The sequence below is a fragment of the Lygodium microphyllum genome, chromosome 3 (assembly GCF_053477565.2).
Source record: "Lygodium microphyllum isolate KBCC chromosome 3, Lygodium_microphyllum_v1.1.10, whole genome shotgun sequence".
NCBI classification, from domain to species: domain Eukaryota; kingdom Viridiplantae; phylum Streptophyta; class Polypodiopsida; order Schizaeales; family Lygodiaceae; genus Lygodium; species Lygodium microphyllum.
The window spans coordinates 179404123-179418746 of NC_141137.1; the positions used below are offsets into that span (position 1 = coordinate 179404123).

General features: G+C 42.9%; 3 protein-coding genes across 6 annotated transcripts; 1 reads left to right on the forward strand and 2 right to left on the reverse strand.

Annotated features, from left to right (window-relative positions):
- Nucleotides 1-3791: 3791 nt before the first annotated feature.
- On the reverse strand, nt 3792-5382 carry LOC148039259 (uncharacterized). Its single transcript, XM_087675331.1, has 4 exons — nt 5294-5382; nt 4865-5183; nt 4252-4768; nt 3792-4137 (listed from the first exon to the last, which is right to left on the reverse strand). Exons 2-4 carry the CDS (start codon nt 5181-5183, stop codon nt 3792-3794), a joined length of 1182 nt encoding a protein of 393 aa, XP_087531457.1. The 5' UTR covers nt 5294-5382.
- A 533-nt stretch (nt 5383-5915) lies between these two features.
- LOC148039260 (uncharacterized) lies at nt 5916-12399 on the reverse strand. Of its 4 annotated transcripts, none has more exons than XR_015690393.1 (3): nt 10022-12399; nt 6145-6231; nt 5916-6035 (listed from the first exon to the last, which is right to left on the reverse strand). XR_015690393.1 is itself a non-coding variant. In XM_087675147.1 (3 exons), the coding sequence occupies exon 3, from the start codon at nt 7402-7404 to the stop codon at nt 6811-6813; it is 594 nt and encodes a 197-aa protein (XP_087531273.1). In that variant the 5' UTR covers nt 7405-8030; nt 10022-12054; nt 12220-12399; the 3' UTR covers nt 6407-6810. The 4 variants fall into 4 exon arrangements, 2 of the variants coding, with proteins under 2 accessions (XP_087531273.1, XP_087531272.1); XM_087675147.1 differs by lacking the exons at nt 5916-6035; nt 6145-6231 and adding an exon at nt 6407-8030 and having other exon boundaries at nt 10022-12054; nt 12220-12399; XR_015690394.1 differs by lacking the exon at nt 6145-6231 and having other exon boundaries at nt 5939-6035.
- Nucleotides 12400-12847: 448 nt separating this feature from the next.
- Nucleotides 12848-13817, forward strand: LOC148039261 (uncharacterized). The gene is made up of 2 exons (XM_087675148.1): nt 12848-13623; nt 13726-13817. The coding sequence occupies exon 1, from the start codon at nt 12932-12934 to the stop codon at nt 13592-13594; it is 663 nt and encodes a 220-aa protein (XP_087531274.1). The 5' UTR covers nt 12848-12931; the 3' UTR covers nt 13595-13623; nt 13726-13817.
- Nucleotides 13818-14624: the final 807 nt, after the last annotated feature.

A 14624-nucleotide genomic window follows, 5' to 3' on the forward strand; every position in this document is an offset into this window, starting at 1 on the left:
CTGATGCGATATTCCATTTTACCCATGATTTATTTTTTGTCAATTTTTAAGTTTCCAATGTTTCGCATTGCGAGGTTGACAATACATTTAATCTGCAGTTGCACACACTCATTATCAATACATTTAATCTACAGTTGCGAGGTTGACAATACATTATCAGTGCAGTATAATGCAGTTAACGCATTTTCAAAAAAAGATTGAACCGTCAAATTTATAAATCGGAATCTGGTGAAACTTCACCCTCATGCTGGGCATTAGAAAAACTCATTTATATTAAAAATTTGGCCCCATCAAAAGCCTCTGGGTCACCTGTCCGGAGGCTCGCGTTTGGGGCCCTGAATCTGGGGATTCAGGGCCCCAGACGCGAGCCTCCGGACAGGTAATCCAGAGGCTTCTGTTGGGGCCAAAAAAAATTTGGATGGTTGATGTGTCCTTGAGGAGCCTACAGGTAAAATTTCATGTGAATCGGAGCACTGGTGATATTTTTCCTAAGCGTGGATTCATTAATTGAAATTTTAGGGTTTTTGAAAAGTTTGGCTATAAGTTTAAAGTTTCACCTCATTTTACACATTTCACTTTTGAGTTCTGAGTTCTCTCTCCTAGAAGACATGGTACGCACCAAGCAAGCAGCCCGGAGATACCCCCTGGAAATTCCATACGGCAGCCACGTCCTCCAGCTCCACCACCACCACGCCAGCATCGCAAGCGTCGATGGAAGCCAGGCACAGTGGCTCTTCGCGAGATCCGCCACTACCAGAAGACCACTCACCTCCTGATACCGAAGGCTCCATTCCAAAAGTTGGTGCGGGAGATCATGGAGGGCATACTGATCATGAACAACAGGAACCAGTTTCCAAACACATCACGCGCGAAACAACCGGATCGCTGGACTGCCCAGGCCCTCCTGACACTACAAGAAGCTGCTGAAGCCTACCTCGTCGACTTATTTGGAGACTCAGTCTATGCAGCGGTGCATGCAAGGAGGGTCACTGTCACCGAGAGGGATCTGCGGATAGTCAGGTTCTTTCGGCGATGGAAAGATAGTCCTCGCGGAGGTCAGCAAGGATAGAGGTGTACAAACTCAAAAGCACATGGAATGTAGCTTCTGAAGACATTTTGTAAAGCCTTGGTCCTAATGGACCCCATGTAAAATTATTATTAATACAAATACAAAGTTTTTGGCGTGTCTTATTTTTGTTTAGTCACTTGATATTTATTTTATTTACGTCGTTGAGTTATCGTTACATGCGTTCGAACAAATACATGTTGCGCACGAATTCGATAAAGCACTGTGTATTAAATTTAGGGTACGAATCGTGTTACGTATAAATTTGATAAATAAATGTAACATTCAAGTAAAAAAAAACAGTAAATGACACGTATCACAAACTACATTGCACGCGAATCCAACAAACATCAGTTTTCATTACTTGAAGAGAAGATTACAAAGTGCAGTACATCAGTGATGCGATATCAGTAGGCAATAAGTACATCTATTCTCTCCTAGGCTTCTTGGAGCTAGGCTCCCCATGGTCAGAGCTATTCTTGATCATAGGCAACAATACATTTTGCCCCAATAGTTCCTGTCTAATGACAGTGGGGTCTTCAACACCGGCAACCATGCCACGGGCCACCATGGAGAAAAGTGGGCCAGACCTAGTACTCGTGAATAAGTAGAGAAGCTTCGAACGTCGAAGCAACACTACTTTCTCCAGGTTGGAGTTGGTCGGGATGGTCTTGAAGGGCCCAGCCTTTGTTAGTGCCCTCAACTTCAAGAAGTTCTCTGCAAAAGCAGGGGAGCATGTCTTATGAAATACAATAATGTCGTTGACAAGCTGCCCAACATACTCCTTCAATGCCGAGTCTTGCACCCTTCCTTGGCTACCAGATCGGCCACCCTGCCTAGATGAAAACTCATCTATATAGACAATCTCCTGCAGCACACAAGTTCAGTATCAGACTCACTATGCATGGAGTGTGCTGAAGATATATAAATCATATTCATATGAAACTTAACCAGTAGGGCCTCTAGGGCATCGGGAGCACACACATGTGTTTTTGTCGGGATCGGGCCCCTAGAAGTGCCCTGGCCGGAGGCTCGCGTCTGGGGGCCTGAATCTGTAGAGCCTCCGGCCAGGGCACTTCTAGGGGCCCGATCCCGACAAAAACACATGTGTGTGCTCCCAATGCCCTAGAGGCCCTACTGGTTAAGTTTCATATGAAACCGAGAACATTACCTTCTCTGCATCATCTATCTGCCGCTGTAATGGAGCATCTAGGTCTGCTCCTGCCACTGGGCTGCCCTCGTCTCTCTCCTGGGTAGGCACTGCATAGTCGGGTCGAGGACCAAAAAGGCTTTCCTGCAACCGCTCGAACTCCTCATCAGAGATCTGATACTGTGGCGCCGCATCCTCAATCTGCTCCTGGATGCTCACAATGGCAGAGATGTCATCGATGCTCGTGCCATCATAATGAGCCACCTCATCAACATGTGGTGGGGCATCCTGTAAATCAAAATCTATGAAATCACTAGGTGCATCACGCACCATGATACAGTATAGTTCTTCTTCCCTAAGCTCCAACAACTCTAGCACATCCTGCATGAGTAGATATTCCACCCCCTCGATGGTGATAGCATGGAGAGAAGAGAGGGGTGGCTCTTCGCTCGTGGGCATCTCATCAGGGCAGGGAGGTGGGTGCACAATGGCCAAGCTCTGTGCTGCCTCAACACTCAGATCGAGAGTGATCTCCTCAGGCTCCCTCTCAAAGTACTCTAATAGTGGCCGAGAGGGTGCGTCGATGTCCTCGTCACTGTCCTCTTGCACCTCAGTGCACATAACATATATGGCAAAGGCGGCATCCCTCTCAATGAGATCCATCGTGACGTGGTCCTGTGACGAGGTGGGCACTGCTCTAGCGCGGAGATGTTGCCCCACATGCACCAGGGCTCGACTTATCACCTTTGCATGGCTGGATCCGGCACACAAACTATACAAAAAATCCATGGGAACCCACCTGAGAGTGGAGTCGGGAATAGAGCAAGTGAGAGGGTTCACTGCATCACAAAACGATGCTAGTATACTAGAGTCAGGTTCTACAGCGGAAAGCGAGCTCTCTAGACTCAAGGTCACGCAAAACCTAGGGTATATCTGGTCCCCTATGTGCATGTAGCATGTGGAACTGATCCATGTGGCGAAGGCGGGAGTGGTAGCCATGGCACACAAAGAGAGAAGGAATGAGAGCACAAGTGTAGGGAAGTGGAGAATGAAAGCGAAAATGAGTTTGGAGTTATAGCTTTTATGTGTCTAGGGTTTTAAATAAAGGTTCTTTATAAAGTTATTAATTCTAAAGTTTCAAATTAAAACTCTTACCTTAGTTTCTTTATTTCAGTACTTTAAAGTCACTGTTAAAATTACTCATACAGACAAACGCTTCGTTCTACATTATTATATCCTCGAATATTTTTGGGTCGCTGAGTATATTCAAGTCTAATGAGAGAAAATATATAATTTTTTAAAGAAAATAAATCTAAAAGGCCTTGAAATTCCCTTTGGATCCAATTTAATATTAAAATGTAATAAACGAGCAGCTGAGATGCGCTACAATATATCATTGTGCAAAGACAATATTCTCTAGATTATAGACCTCTAACCTGCAATTTAATTATGATTTTTAACTGCACGATTGAGTAATTACAGTATGTATTATCGCACGCTTGGATCACAGTAAACTAAAATTTAAAGTACTCAGAAGTTCAAAAAAGATATGTATTCGCTCTTTATAAAGTTTTTTTACAAGGATTCCACTATCTCAAGGATATGTGGAGAAGCACATTGTTTACATGTCATGGATTGCTCACTACGAGTCCTGACTTTTCTATTATCTAACTTGAAATAGAAGTTGTAGAGGGGCTCACTAGACATTAATTGGATTTCTTGTCTCAGAAAATAAATGGGCCAATGACTCTCTGCACTGACTACGAAAGGATTATGACCACTCCACAAGATTACCACATCTACGAGCGCTGTATGTGTGTCATCTTGGATATCTTGATCCAAGCTGATCCACTCCCCTCGCAAAAGTCGCCATCTTCTATATCGAAAGCGAACGCACAGAGTTTGTCTAGCAATGAAATACCTGTAATAAAAACAAAAATAATGGTAAGTGATCAATGCGACTAACATAACAATTCATCTAAGCGAGACCTATGTCAATTAAATCAAGGTATGCAAAGTAGTAAAAAAGTTTTACCTGAATGTAATATCAGATTGGTTGACCCTGCACTCAATCGTCTCATCAAAATGTGTTCTTTTGACTTCCCAAGACTCACCCAATAGCTGACTCATCCATTCCTCGGATGGACACTTGCATTGATAAGTAATCTTTGTTTTCTTCAAAACATCACATGAACCAAACAAATGTGCAAACAATGAGAATGGAATAAACCAATTAAGATGCACATCTTTGGAGCTTGTGGTGGGTTTCATAGCACTATTGATGTCAGATTTTATCTTCGACTTGCAAGCTCCTGACAACTCCAAGCTGCCAATGAACCATTCACCACTAGACAATGGCGGAAATGGGACATGCTGCAATCTCTGGCTTTCTACCACATACAATGAATTATAAAAAAAGATATTTTGAGTGGCAAGTTGACTTGTAGAGGTATTATCATAGATCAAAGAACCTATCTCTTCATGCCAAACATGTATCTTGCCGCTTAAACATTCCACATTCTGCCATTCATGCAAAGTCGATGGATATAGAGCTGTCAATCAAACAAGACTGAATTAGAATACTGCAAAGACTTTTAAAAACAACTCTGATACAAAAGAATAATCAATGATAAAATTTAACAACTTACTGTTTTGTTTATAATTTGCAATGTTGTTCTCGTCGTGTACAGAGATTTGTTTATGCGTATAAACATGTTGAATCAACACTTCTGTTACTACACTTGTGCCATTAAACACTTTTCTGAACTCTAGAATTCTACCTTTCCAATGTTTGCTAGGGTTTGCAACATCCTTGCGCTTGAGCTTGAAACTCCCTCGAGTACTTGGGTGCATCAAAATCCAATCCAACTTATAATACTTATCACAAATCCAATTACCGCCATTATCTTTCCTATTGAAGACCTCCACTGCAAGTATGCTACTGATATTTTTCCTCCGTGAAGACATCTGTAACAACCAAATACAAAAGTTACCTATTAACATGTGTATAATTTGCAAATGTTATCTCCAAATGAAATTAAATTTAAATGGATCAATTTAAAAAAGAAACATTGTACCTGTAATTTCTTTCACAAAGATCCCTAGATATGTTGAACAAGAAGTTGACTTATAGCAAGACCATTGTTCCTTCACTGACAGATTCCTGTAGTACAAAAACAAAAGAAATATTGGGTCAACACATACATATAACTTATATAGGCTTTGTCCAAATGCGTTGAAATTTAACCATGGAACAGTAGTAAAAAATGGCAATATACCTGTGGCTTTCTCTGCAAAAAATCCCAAAGATATTGTAGAAGTTGAGTTCTTAATAAATCATTGTTCTTCACCCTCGGAGATTCTTGGAGTAAAAAAACAAAGGAAAGCTCAGTATGCATGTAACTTGTATACATTTTGTCTAAACGAGATAAAATTTAACAGTGGAGCAACAAAAAAACAAGACAATATACCTGTAACTTTGTTTACAGAGAAACCCTAAGATGTTGAAGAAGAAGTTGAGTGTTCAAAATCCCAAAGATGTTGTAGAAGTTGAGTTCTTAATAAATCATTGTTCTTCACCCTCGGAGATTCTTGGAGTAAAAAAACAAAGGAAAGCTCAGTATGCATGTAACTTGTATACATTTTGTCTAAACGAGATAAAATTTAACAGTGGAGCAACAAAAAAACAAGACAATATACCTGTAACTTTGTTTACAGAGAAACCCTAAGATGTTGAAGAAGAAGTTGAGTGTTCAAAATCCCAAAGATGTTGTAGAAGTTGAGTTCTTAATAAATCATTGTTCTTCACCCTCGGAGATTCTTGGAGTAAAAAAACAAAGGAAATCTCAGTATGCATGTAGCTTGTATACATTTTGTCTAAACGAGATAAAATTTAACAGTGGAGCAACAAAAAAACAAGACAATATACCTGTAACTTTGTTTACAGAGAAACCCTAAGATGTTGAAGAAGAAGTTGAGTATTCAAAATGTCACTATTATTGACTGTAAGAGACTCCTAGAGCATCAAAACAAAAGAAATTACATGTCAGAGAATGCACATAACTTGCACAGGTTTTCTCCAAACGAGATAAAACTTTACCATAGAACATCTATGGAAGAGAAAAATATACCTGTAGAGTTTTGTGAAGAGAATCTTAGGGCTTTGGTAAAACAAGCTCTGCTCTCATGAAACACATGAATCTCTCTCTGTGCTTGTGCAAAGCAAATGAAATTTTACAGGGTTACAGACATGGCAAGAAACAGTGAGGCTGTAAAATTTCGTCAGGAAAGAAGAAGCGGGGAAAGAGATATGACAAATTTGAGTTCCGCCTAAAAAAGAGGGGGAAACTGAAAAGGGGAGAAAAGAAAAGTCAAACATAAAAAATAAGAAAATGAAAAATCGAGGCACAAACTTCCAAGAAGTGACAGCTTTGTACTCCCCTTTTCCCTTATTTTATTGCTGAGGGAAGATTTGGTCCAAGATATGGCTAGAAGATTCATGTTACATGAATCTGGAATCCCAGCTCTCTCATTGGTTAGGCCTATATTTGTTTATTCACTCCTTAAGGGGCAAAAAAGAGAGTCCATATTTCTCCTAATGTCCAACCGTCACAGTGATGGATTCTTGTAGAGGCTGCATAGAACTGTAAAGACCTTTCTTGTTGGTCATGTGACGGGAGGCCCCACTATCCAACACCCAAGAGTCAGTGGTAGATTCTTCTTGCGCCGAGGAGCACACTTCCTCAATGGTCGCCATGAATAATTCCAACTCTGCTTCAGCCGTATTGGCTGTCTCTTTCCCTTTACTTTTAAGGGTACCATTCTTTTCATCTGCCTTCTTGACACGACAATCTGCAATTGCATGTCCTTTCTTCTTACAGTAGAAGCACTCTCCTTGAAACTTCTTCTTGCCGCCCTTCTTCTTTTTGTCACCATCATTTTTTGTGGAGGAAACACCTTTGCCTTTTGCATTGGCAGAGAATGCAGCATCTCCATTGTTGCTTCCTTCTCGGGCTTTCAGCCTCTCCTCCTCCTCCTTTAATAATGCACAAAAATCCTCAAAAGTCAAAGCTTGAGGTCTCACCTGAGTATTAAGGGCAGTTACTAGTCCATCAAACTTTTGTGGACAAATCCGAAGACACCTCCGAGCTAGCTCTTCACTAGTCTTTTGTATCCCAGCGCCAGCCATCTGGTCGCACAGATTCTTAATCCGAGTGATGAATGCTTCAACCGTCTCTCCTTCAGCAAACTTCTCCGCTGCTAGTTGATTCTCCAAGTTTTGAATCCTTGTTTGGTTTCGTGTTTCATACTAACTCCTTAGTACATTCCAAGCATCTGATGCTTTGGTTGTATGTTGAATCAGAGTCAAAACACTGTCAGAACAGCTTGTAACTAAGGCACACAATGCATCTGCATTCCTTCGTTTCCAAGCTCGTAGAAGATCTGCATTCGGAGGAATCATCACAATAGGATTTGATGGGTCGAGGGTAGGCTGTGGTTCTGCGTTAGTCCCCAGCACAGTCTCCAGAAGCTCATAAGAATCAAGGATAGTTGTAATTTTGAACTTCCACAAGGTGTAGTTTGTACCATCTAGCTTGCCTTCGCTGAAGGTTGGTGGACGAATCCTCAGTGTTTGAATAGCCGGTACAGCAGCACCACCTCCTGCACCGCTTCTAGATGCACCAAAACTGCTTCCCGGAGTCGACATCGTTTCTCTTTGCTGTTGAAGCCTTTGCCTCTTGCACGCTCTCCGATCTCTAGAGCCCCCTGGGCTCTGATACCATGTAAAATATTACACAGCGCAGCGAACAGAATCTGAGAAAGAGATAGAGAGTACACAACAGATAAGAGGAGAATCAGTAAATTTTTTTTAACTCCAAACAACTGATACAAAGATGGCTCTATCCACCCGTGCGCTTCCACTGTGTGAAGTTTAGATGGCGATCTAGACAGAAGATAGGTGAAGAGCTTAAGGCTAGCTGGAACAACAACTCTGACTGGGTGAAAGATGAGTGTAAGATGGTTGCGAAGGGGTTTAGCTTTTATAGCCCGCGAAGGTCGTTAGGTCGGCCTGCTGACCGACCTACCATATGAGCCTCCACTCGTCGGCCAGGGAATATTCCAGGGAATATTCCCTTTACCATCGGGCCCGGGGCGCTGCCCCCAGACCCCCGCCAGGGGGGCCAGCGCCCTGGGACCCCCCAGCCAGGGGCCGCTTCCACGGCCCCCGGACCCTACAATAGGGGCCCCTTTTAACTCCCTTACCACGCAACTCAATGCAATGTGCCTCGAGTTGCTACCAGCTTAACCACTCCGTCTAACCCAAAGATTAGACCCACAACAGTCACCTTTTTGCCATCCGGTCACATAGACCTCATCTGATATACAAGTCAGGACTCAACCAATGTCCGGGCTCACATTTGGCTTCTCCTCATAATGGGGGCCTTACAACTTTGAGCACCATGGATCATTGGTAGCACCTAATGAGGGTGGGGCATTGATCATATCTAACATGGAAGACATCAAATGCAACAATGTAATACAAGGTTACCATATCAAAGACAATATCAAATAGTAAAAATGTTTGTGCCTGTGTGGGGGGTGTGTGTGTGTACCATAGTTATAAAATTTGTTCCAATCAATTATACTCATAGTCATAACATTTGAAAAAAATATCCTATGCTCAATTTAAGGGATTCTTCTTCTATTGCAATACTTTTGGGTTCATTTTGATGAAGTACCACAATGACCATTAGCTAGGGTATCATTTTCTTTTAGTCCTTCCGTTGACTAGTTAGCATGATTACTAATTTGTTATGCCTATAAAGTTAATACAAAAACAAGGAATTATGCATATCACAATTAGATCCCCTACTTGGACATTATGAAGGATATGACCAATTTTAAGCCATCTTAAAGAGTCACCAATGTGCGTGGCCCATAGTAAAGCACATTGCATACCCTTATCGATAAGTCTATTATAGTGCATCTTAAATCTCCTAATTAGACTTTATAAAGTGTATGACCAATTTTTAGCCCCCTTAAGGAGTTGATGTAATGGTACCCATAAAAAAGGCAAAGTGCATACCATTACCATAATCATGGATATGTTATCATTCCAATATATACACACACAGGTGGACTACATCTTGAGTAGACAAAAGCTATCCATTTGAGTAGACATACATCTCCATAAAGCTATCCATTTGAGTATACATCTCTTTTTCTTTCTCTCCCTCTCTCATTTCCTCCCCCTCTCTCTCCTTCCCCCTCTCTTTCTCTCTCATTTCCTCTCCCTCTCACAATATATCCTAACACTCTCCAAAAGCAAAAGGGAGAGGGAGAGAGAGAATGCACTCTCCCTCCCTCTCCCTCCCCCACTCTTTCTCTTTCTCTCCCTCTCTCATTTCCTCCCCCTCCCTCTCCCTCTCCCTCTCTTTCTCTTTCTCCCTCTCTCTCTCTCTTTCTCTCCCTCCCTCTCCCACTCCCTCTCTTCCTCTCTCATTTCCTCTCCCTCTCACAATATATCCTAACACTCTCCAAAAGAAAAAGGGAGAGGGAGAGAGAGAATGCACTCTCCCTCCCTCTCCCTCTCCCTCTCTTTCTCTTTCTCTTCCTCTCTCATTTTCTCCCCCTCCCTCTCCCTCTTTCTCTCCCTCTCTTTCTCTTTCTCTTTCTCTTTCTCTCCCTCTCTCTCTCTCTCTCTCTCTCTCCCTCTCTTTCTCTCTCATTTCCTCTCCTAAACAAGCAAAAGAGAAAGTGATTTAAACCTTAAAAAAGCAAAAGAAGGGGAGAGGGAGACTCACCGATGAGATATGGCGACTGTGGGGCGGCTCCTCTTCGCGATGAAGGCTCATCCTCTCCTTTGCGAACAATGGCGGCAGCAAGTCTTCTTCCTCTCCTTCTCTCACGACGGTCACTCTCTCCCTCGCTCTCACTCTCAAAACACAAAATGCAAAAACGTGAAATAAAGTCGTGCTTTGTTTTGGCCTATTTTTTTCCCTGTGGAGCGTCACTATTGCGTCGCTTTTTGGATGCAAATAGTGACGCAAATAGCGACATGAATAGCGATGCAAATAGCGAGTAGCGACGACGGGTAGCGACACCGCTATCCGCCGTCGCTACTCGCCGTCGCTATAAGCTTAAATCCTTGTAGTGTTCATGGTTTGATGATACATATATCTTTTACAATCATTATAGACCATGTTGGTAAAAGAGTTTCTAAAGAAAAATAATAAATCTCCAATATTAGAAGATGGAGTTGGGTAAAGAGGTAGTATCAATGTGTTTTGGTAATTGTATGTCTTTTGATTACTCTCCACTAGTTTGCTATAAGATATAGAGAAGCTCCACAAAATTATAATCCTTCCAAAAAATAATAGCTAATATTTGCAATTTGACTTTGCTTTGACCTTCTTTGACTTTAGCCTTCACAAAACTTTGTAAACACGCAAGTTGGGCTATGATTTTGAGACCAATGATATCTCTTCTAGTGATATCTATATCCTTTCGTTTTGTTTTCTTTACCTTGTGAGAGCCTTTGCAAGATGGTAACATGGTAATCCAATCATTTTTCAATAGCTTGCCATCTCTTCTCACATTATAGGTACCTAGTACATTTTCATCTAGCACTAGAGTTGGTATTTTATTCACTTGTACTAGCTGTGCTTTCATCTTCGCTTGAATCGGTCTCATTAATTGGGGATTAATCTATTTTCATGCATGAGTTGCCTATGTAGCATTCTTACTTGACTTATCATATGTCATCTTGGTGGGTTGTATGATGGATAGTAGCATATTGATAGCTAGTCCCTCAACTTATGGGTCAAGATTATCTCCTCATATATGCCCTTGTCCAAGCCTATGCAATAAACTCATTTGACTTGGCATAGGTCATCTCGGTGGCTTGTATGAGTAATAGTAGCACAATGATAGCTAGTCTCTTAGCTCACATGCCAAGTTTGTCTCCTTATCTATGCCCCTATCCAAGGTCAAGTGCTTCATGTAGTTCTTTAGATCTTGATTAAGGAAACAAGTACTTTATGCATCACAAGAAAGTAGATTTGGAAACCAAGAATCTAGCCCTTATAAGGGGCAATATCACTTTTAGTGTTTTTTTTTTTGTACACTCATTGGTATATCCATTATAATGATTATTTGCACTCATCAACAAGTCCATCGACTAAGTTACAATATATGCTATGAATAGCACAATACACATTGATATGAATAAGTACATTGGATCTCTATTGTTCCCTTAAAGGATTTCAAGGTTCATTTATAACAATACCCCCTAGGTCAAAAGTGTATGAAAGAGGCAATGTATTTTACTACATTGCAATTTTGTGCATATTTGGATGACTCTCTGCTATTTCTTTGTGTTTCCAATACAATATGGAGAGAAGGAAAAGCAGACGATATGTAAGTTATAGTTCTAGCTTATAGGCATTGCAAGGATTAGCCAAGTTTGATAACATAGTGATGACTGGTTTGCACAAGAATCTTTAACCTCATCTTGAATCTTACCCTTGAATTCGCAACATGCACACCCTTTATCTTGATCAACCACATTCCACCTTGCTGGGAGTGGGCATCAAATGAAGAACACTCCCGAAATATATGAAACAGGGCGCAAGCATGCAAGAAATGAGTTTATCACCAACAGTTCTTCCGTGTCCACAGAATGTTATATGCTTCTTCATATGTGGTGATGGGCGTTAGATCCGGGACCAGAACCGGTCCTCTGATACCATGTGGGAGGCCATGGCCAGGAGGCCTCCCACTATCAAAGATAGGGAGCGAAAGCATGATAGAATGAGAGGAAGCGAGCCACGCATAACTGAGAGGAGAAGATACACGATTAATTTGATTGCATGTAAGATGATTGATTTAAAGACTTGGTGAGTTGATACGAATGGGTTCTTCATATAAGATGATTGATTTATAGACTTGGTGACTTGGCATGTGGTTCTTCATGTCTGGATGGATTTATTGATCCACTTACACCAACAGACGTTTGAATTGGTTGATGTAACTGGGCCTTCGAATCCTCTGAGAGTATATTTGGTTTACGTGAGAGGCTGTGGATTGCAGGGATAAATTATGGCGGAAGATCTTTATCATGGGCTTGTAAGTGTCTAAGAACAAAGCGTTGCCTTTTCTGAGACAATTAGAAAGGGTAGAGGTGAAGGATGTATAGACACGTAAAAACCCTTAGGGAGTGGGAGGGGTTTGCACTTTTGAAAGCTGGGACACTCGGTGGGATGACGGGAAGATGTTGGTAAGTGCGCACGCGATCAGCTGTTTTAATCAAGGGAAGACGTATGTAACTGGAAATGCAATTAGAGGGGTCTTATCCTGCCGCAGTATTTTAACTTTACGTTTTGTATTTACCACCTGATCCTTGCTTGCATTGACTTCTATGCACACAGGCGTAACTAACAATCCTTATGAGCTTACGAGTGTTTAGCTTTACTATTGGATTAGATAAAAGTGGTGCAAGCGCTATCATTGTGGCCGTCGCCATCGGCATGTTGCGCCCCGCACTCACCTCGCGAAGTAGATCTACAGGCAAAGTCGGAGTTGCGTGTGCCTGCGGGACAGTGTAGGAGTTGGCTATATAAGCAGGGTCTCCTCGTGCATTCGTAATCAGCTCCACTACAATACAAGCTCCTTCCATTAGGTTCGGCAGTAGTAGTGCTTCACATATAATTCACATGGCTTCAAGTCGCCGGTTAGCGTCGATGCTGCTAATTGCAGTTGTCGTCATGGCGACGGCTGCCAGCAGTGGCTGGGCAGCTCGCGAATTAGCTGAGGAGGCAGCTGCAGTGGAGGCGAAGCCACAAGATACGGAGGCCGGAGGATATTATGGTGGTCACCACGGAGGAGGTGGCCACGGGGGCCATTGGGCAGCGCAGCAGCCAGAAGGCACAGAGGCCGGAGGATACTACGGTGGTGGAGGTCATCACTACGGAGGAGGTGGCCACGGCGGCCATTGGGCGCAGGAGCAGCCCCAAGACACCAAGGCCGGAGGATACTATGGGGGTGGAGGTCATCACTACGGAGGAGGTGGCCACGGCGGCCATTGGGCGCAGGAGCAGCCCCAAGACACCGAGGCCGGAGGATATTATGGGGGTGGAGGTCACCACTACGGAGGGGGTGGACATGGCGGTCACTGGGCGCAGCAGCATCCACAAGACACGGAGGCCGGAGGGTATTACGGCGGTGGAGGTTATCACCACGGAGGCGGGGGAGGTTATCACCACGGTGGGGCCTGGGCGCAGCAGCAGCCGCAAGACACCGAGGCCGGAGGCTATTACGGTGGTGAGGGTTATCACCACGGAGGAGGGGGTTATCACCACGGAGGGGGTTGGAACTGACCACTGAAACAATAAGGGGCATAAATACGGTACGTCTCAATATGTAAAGACTAGTACTCTCGAGTCTCTATCTCTCTCTCTTTCTCTCCCTCGTACTCATGCACCATTATCCGTCCTCGTGCTTGTTGCAGTCTGGTGTAGCAGCCCCAACAGGTCGTAGTACCGACTACTGTATTTGTACTTGGTGGGTCAATAAAAACGGATGCATTCCAAATTCCAATAACCTCGGATTCAACCAGTGCTCTCTCTCTCTCTCTCTCTCTCTCTCTCTCTCTCGATCGACCGATCGATCGTTAGTTAGTGGCTTGCACTTCTCCCGAATCTCTACGATAACGCCTCGGCGATGTTGGTTCCACTCCCAACCTGCTTCACTTCTTTACGAACTCTTGAGATATGCCAGTTGGCGTCACGTGCACGCGCAAGGACTCCATAACTAACACGCGAATTACAGTGCCTCAATCGACGTATGGTAAGATGCTCAAACGTAGGCAAGTCTCTCAAACGCTTAACAGATCAAAGCATGTGCATTGCCGCCTCCAGAAATTGAACCATAGGAATATCGATCCTTTTACTCGTGCAGCAAAAAGGGGCCGAACGCTAATAAAAAGCATTAAAATTGAACACTAATAAAAAGGCAAACGCTAGAGGGGTGAAAAGGAAATGTCAAAGAACATTAAACGTTTTTATAATCGGTTTGTATTGGGACTTTACCGGACTTCCTATAAAAAACAATGCCATTCATCCTAATGTACCAAATATACCTAAGAGTGACCACACAGATAAATGAGATCAGTTTCCAAGAGGCTTCATCCAATAACCCAACATCAGTAAAGAAGGCCACTGCATAGCCAACATCAAATCTTAGGTGAGCACCACTATGTCACAACTCCATCTTCTTCCACATTCTAACTCTGTGCATGAAATCCTAGAAGAGATGCCTTTCTTACTCCTTCGCTCTCTTATATAGGGGGCAGGGGGCAGAGGGGGTTGATGTGAATCTTGGAACTTAATAGAGATCAAAGGGCTAAGG

What these genes read in the sequence shown, in the direction of transcription:
- LOC148039260 (XM_087675147.1), bottom strand. Translation starts at nt 7,404, where the DNA reads ATGGCTGGCGCTGGGATACAAAAGACTAGTGAAGAGCTAGCTCGGAGG.
- LOC148039261 (XM_087675148.1), top strand. Translation starts at nt 12,932, where the DNA reads ATGGCTTCAAGTCGCCGGTTAGCGTCGATGCTGCTAATTGCAGTTGTC.
- LOC148039259 (XM_087675331.1), bottom strand. Translation starts at nt 5,183, where the DNA reads ATGTCTTCACGGAGGAAAAATATCAGTAGCATACTTGCAGTGGAGGTC. An exon ending in TGCAAATTATAAACAAAACA is followed by an intron (nt 4,769 to 4,864) that starts GTAAGTTGTTAA and finishes TTTGATTGACAG; the next exon opens with CTCTATATCCATCGACTTTG. An exon ending in CAATCTGATATTACATTCAG is followed by an intron (nt 4,138 to 4,251) that starts GTAAAACTTTTT and finishes TTTTTATTACAG; the next exon opens with GTATTTCATTGCTAGACAAA.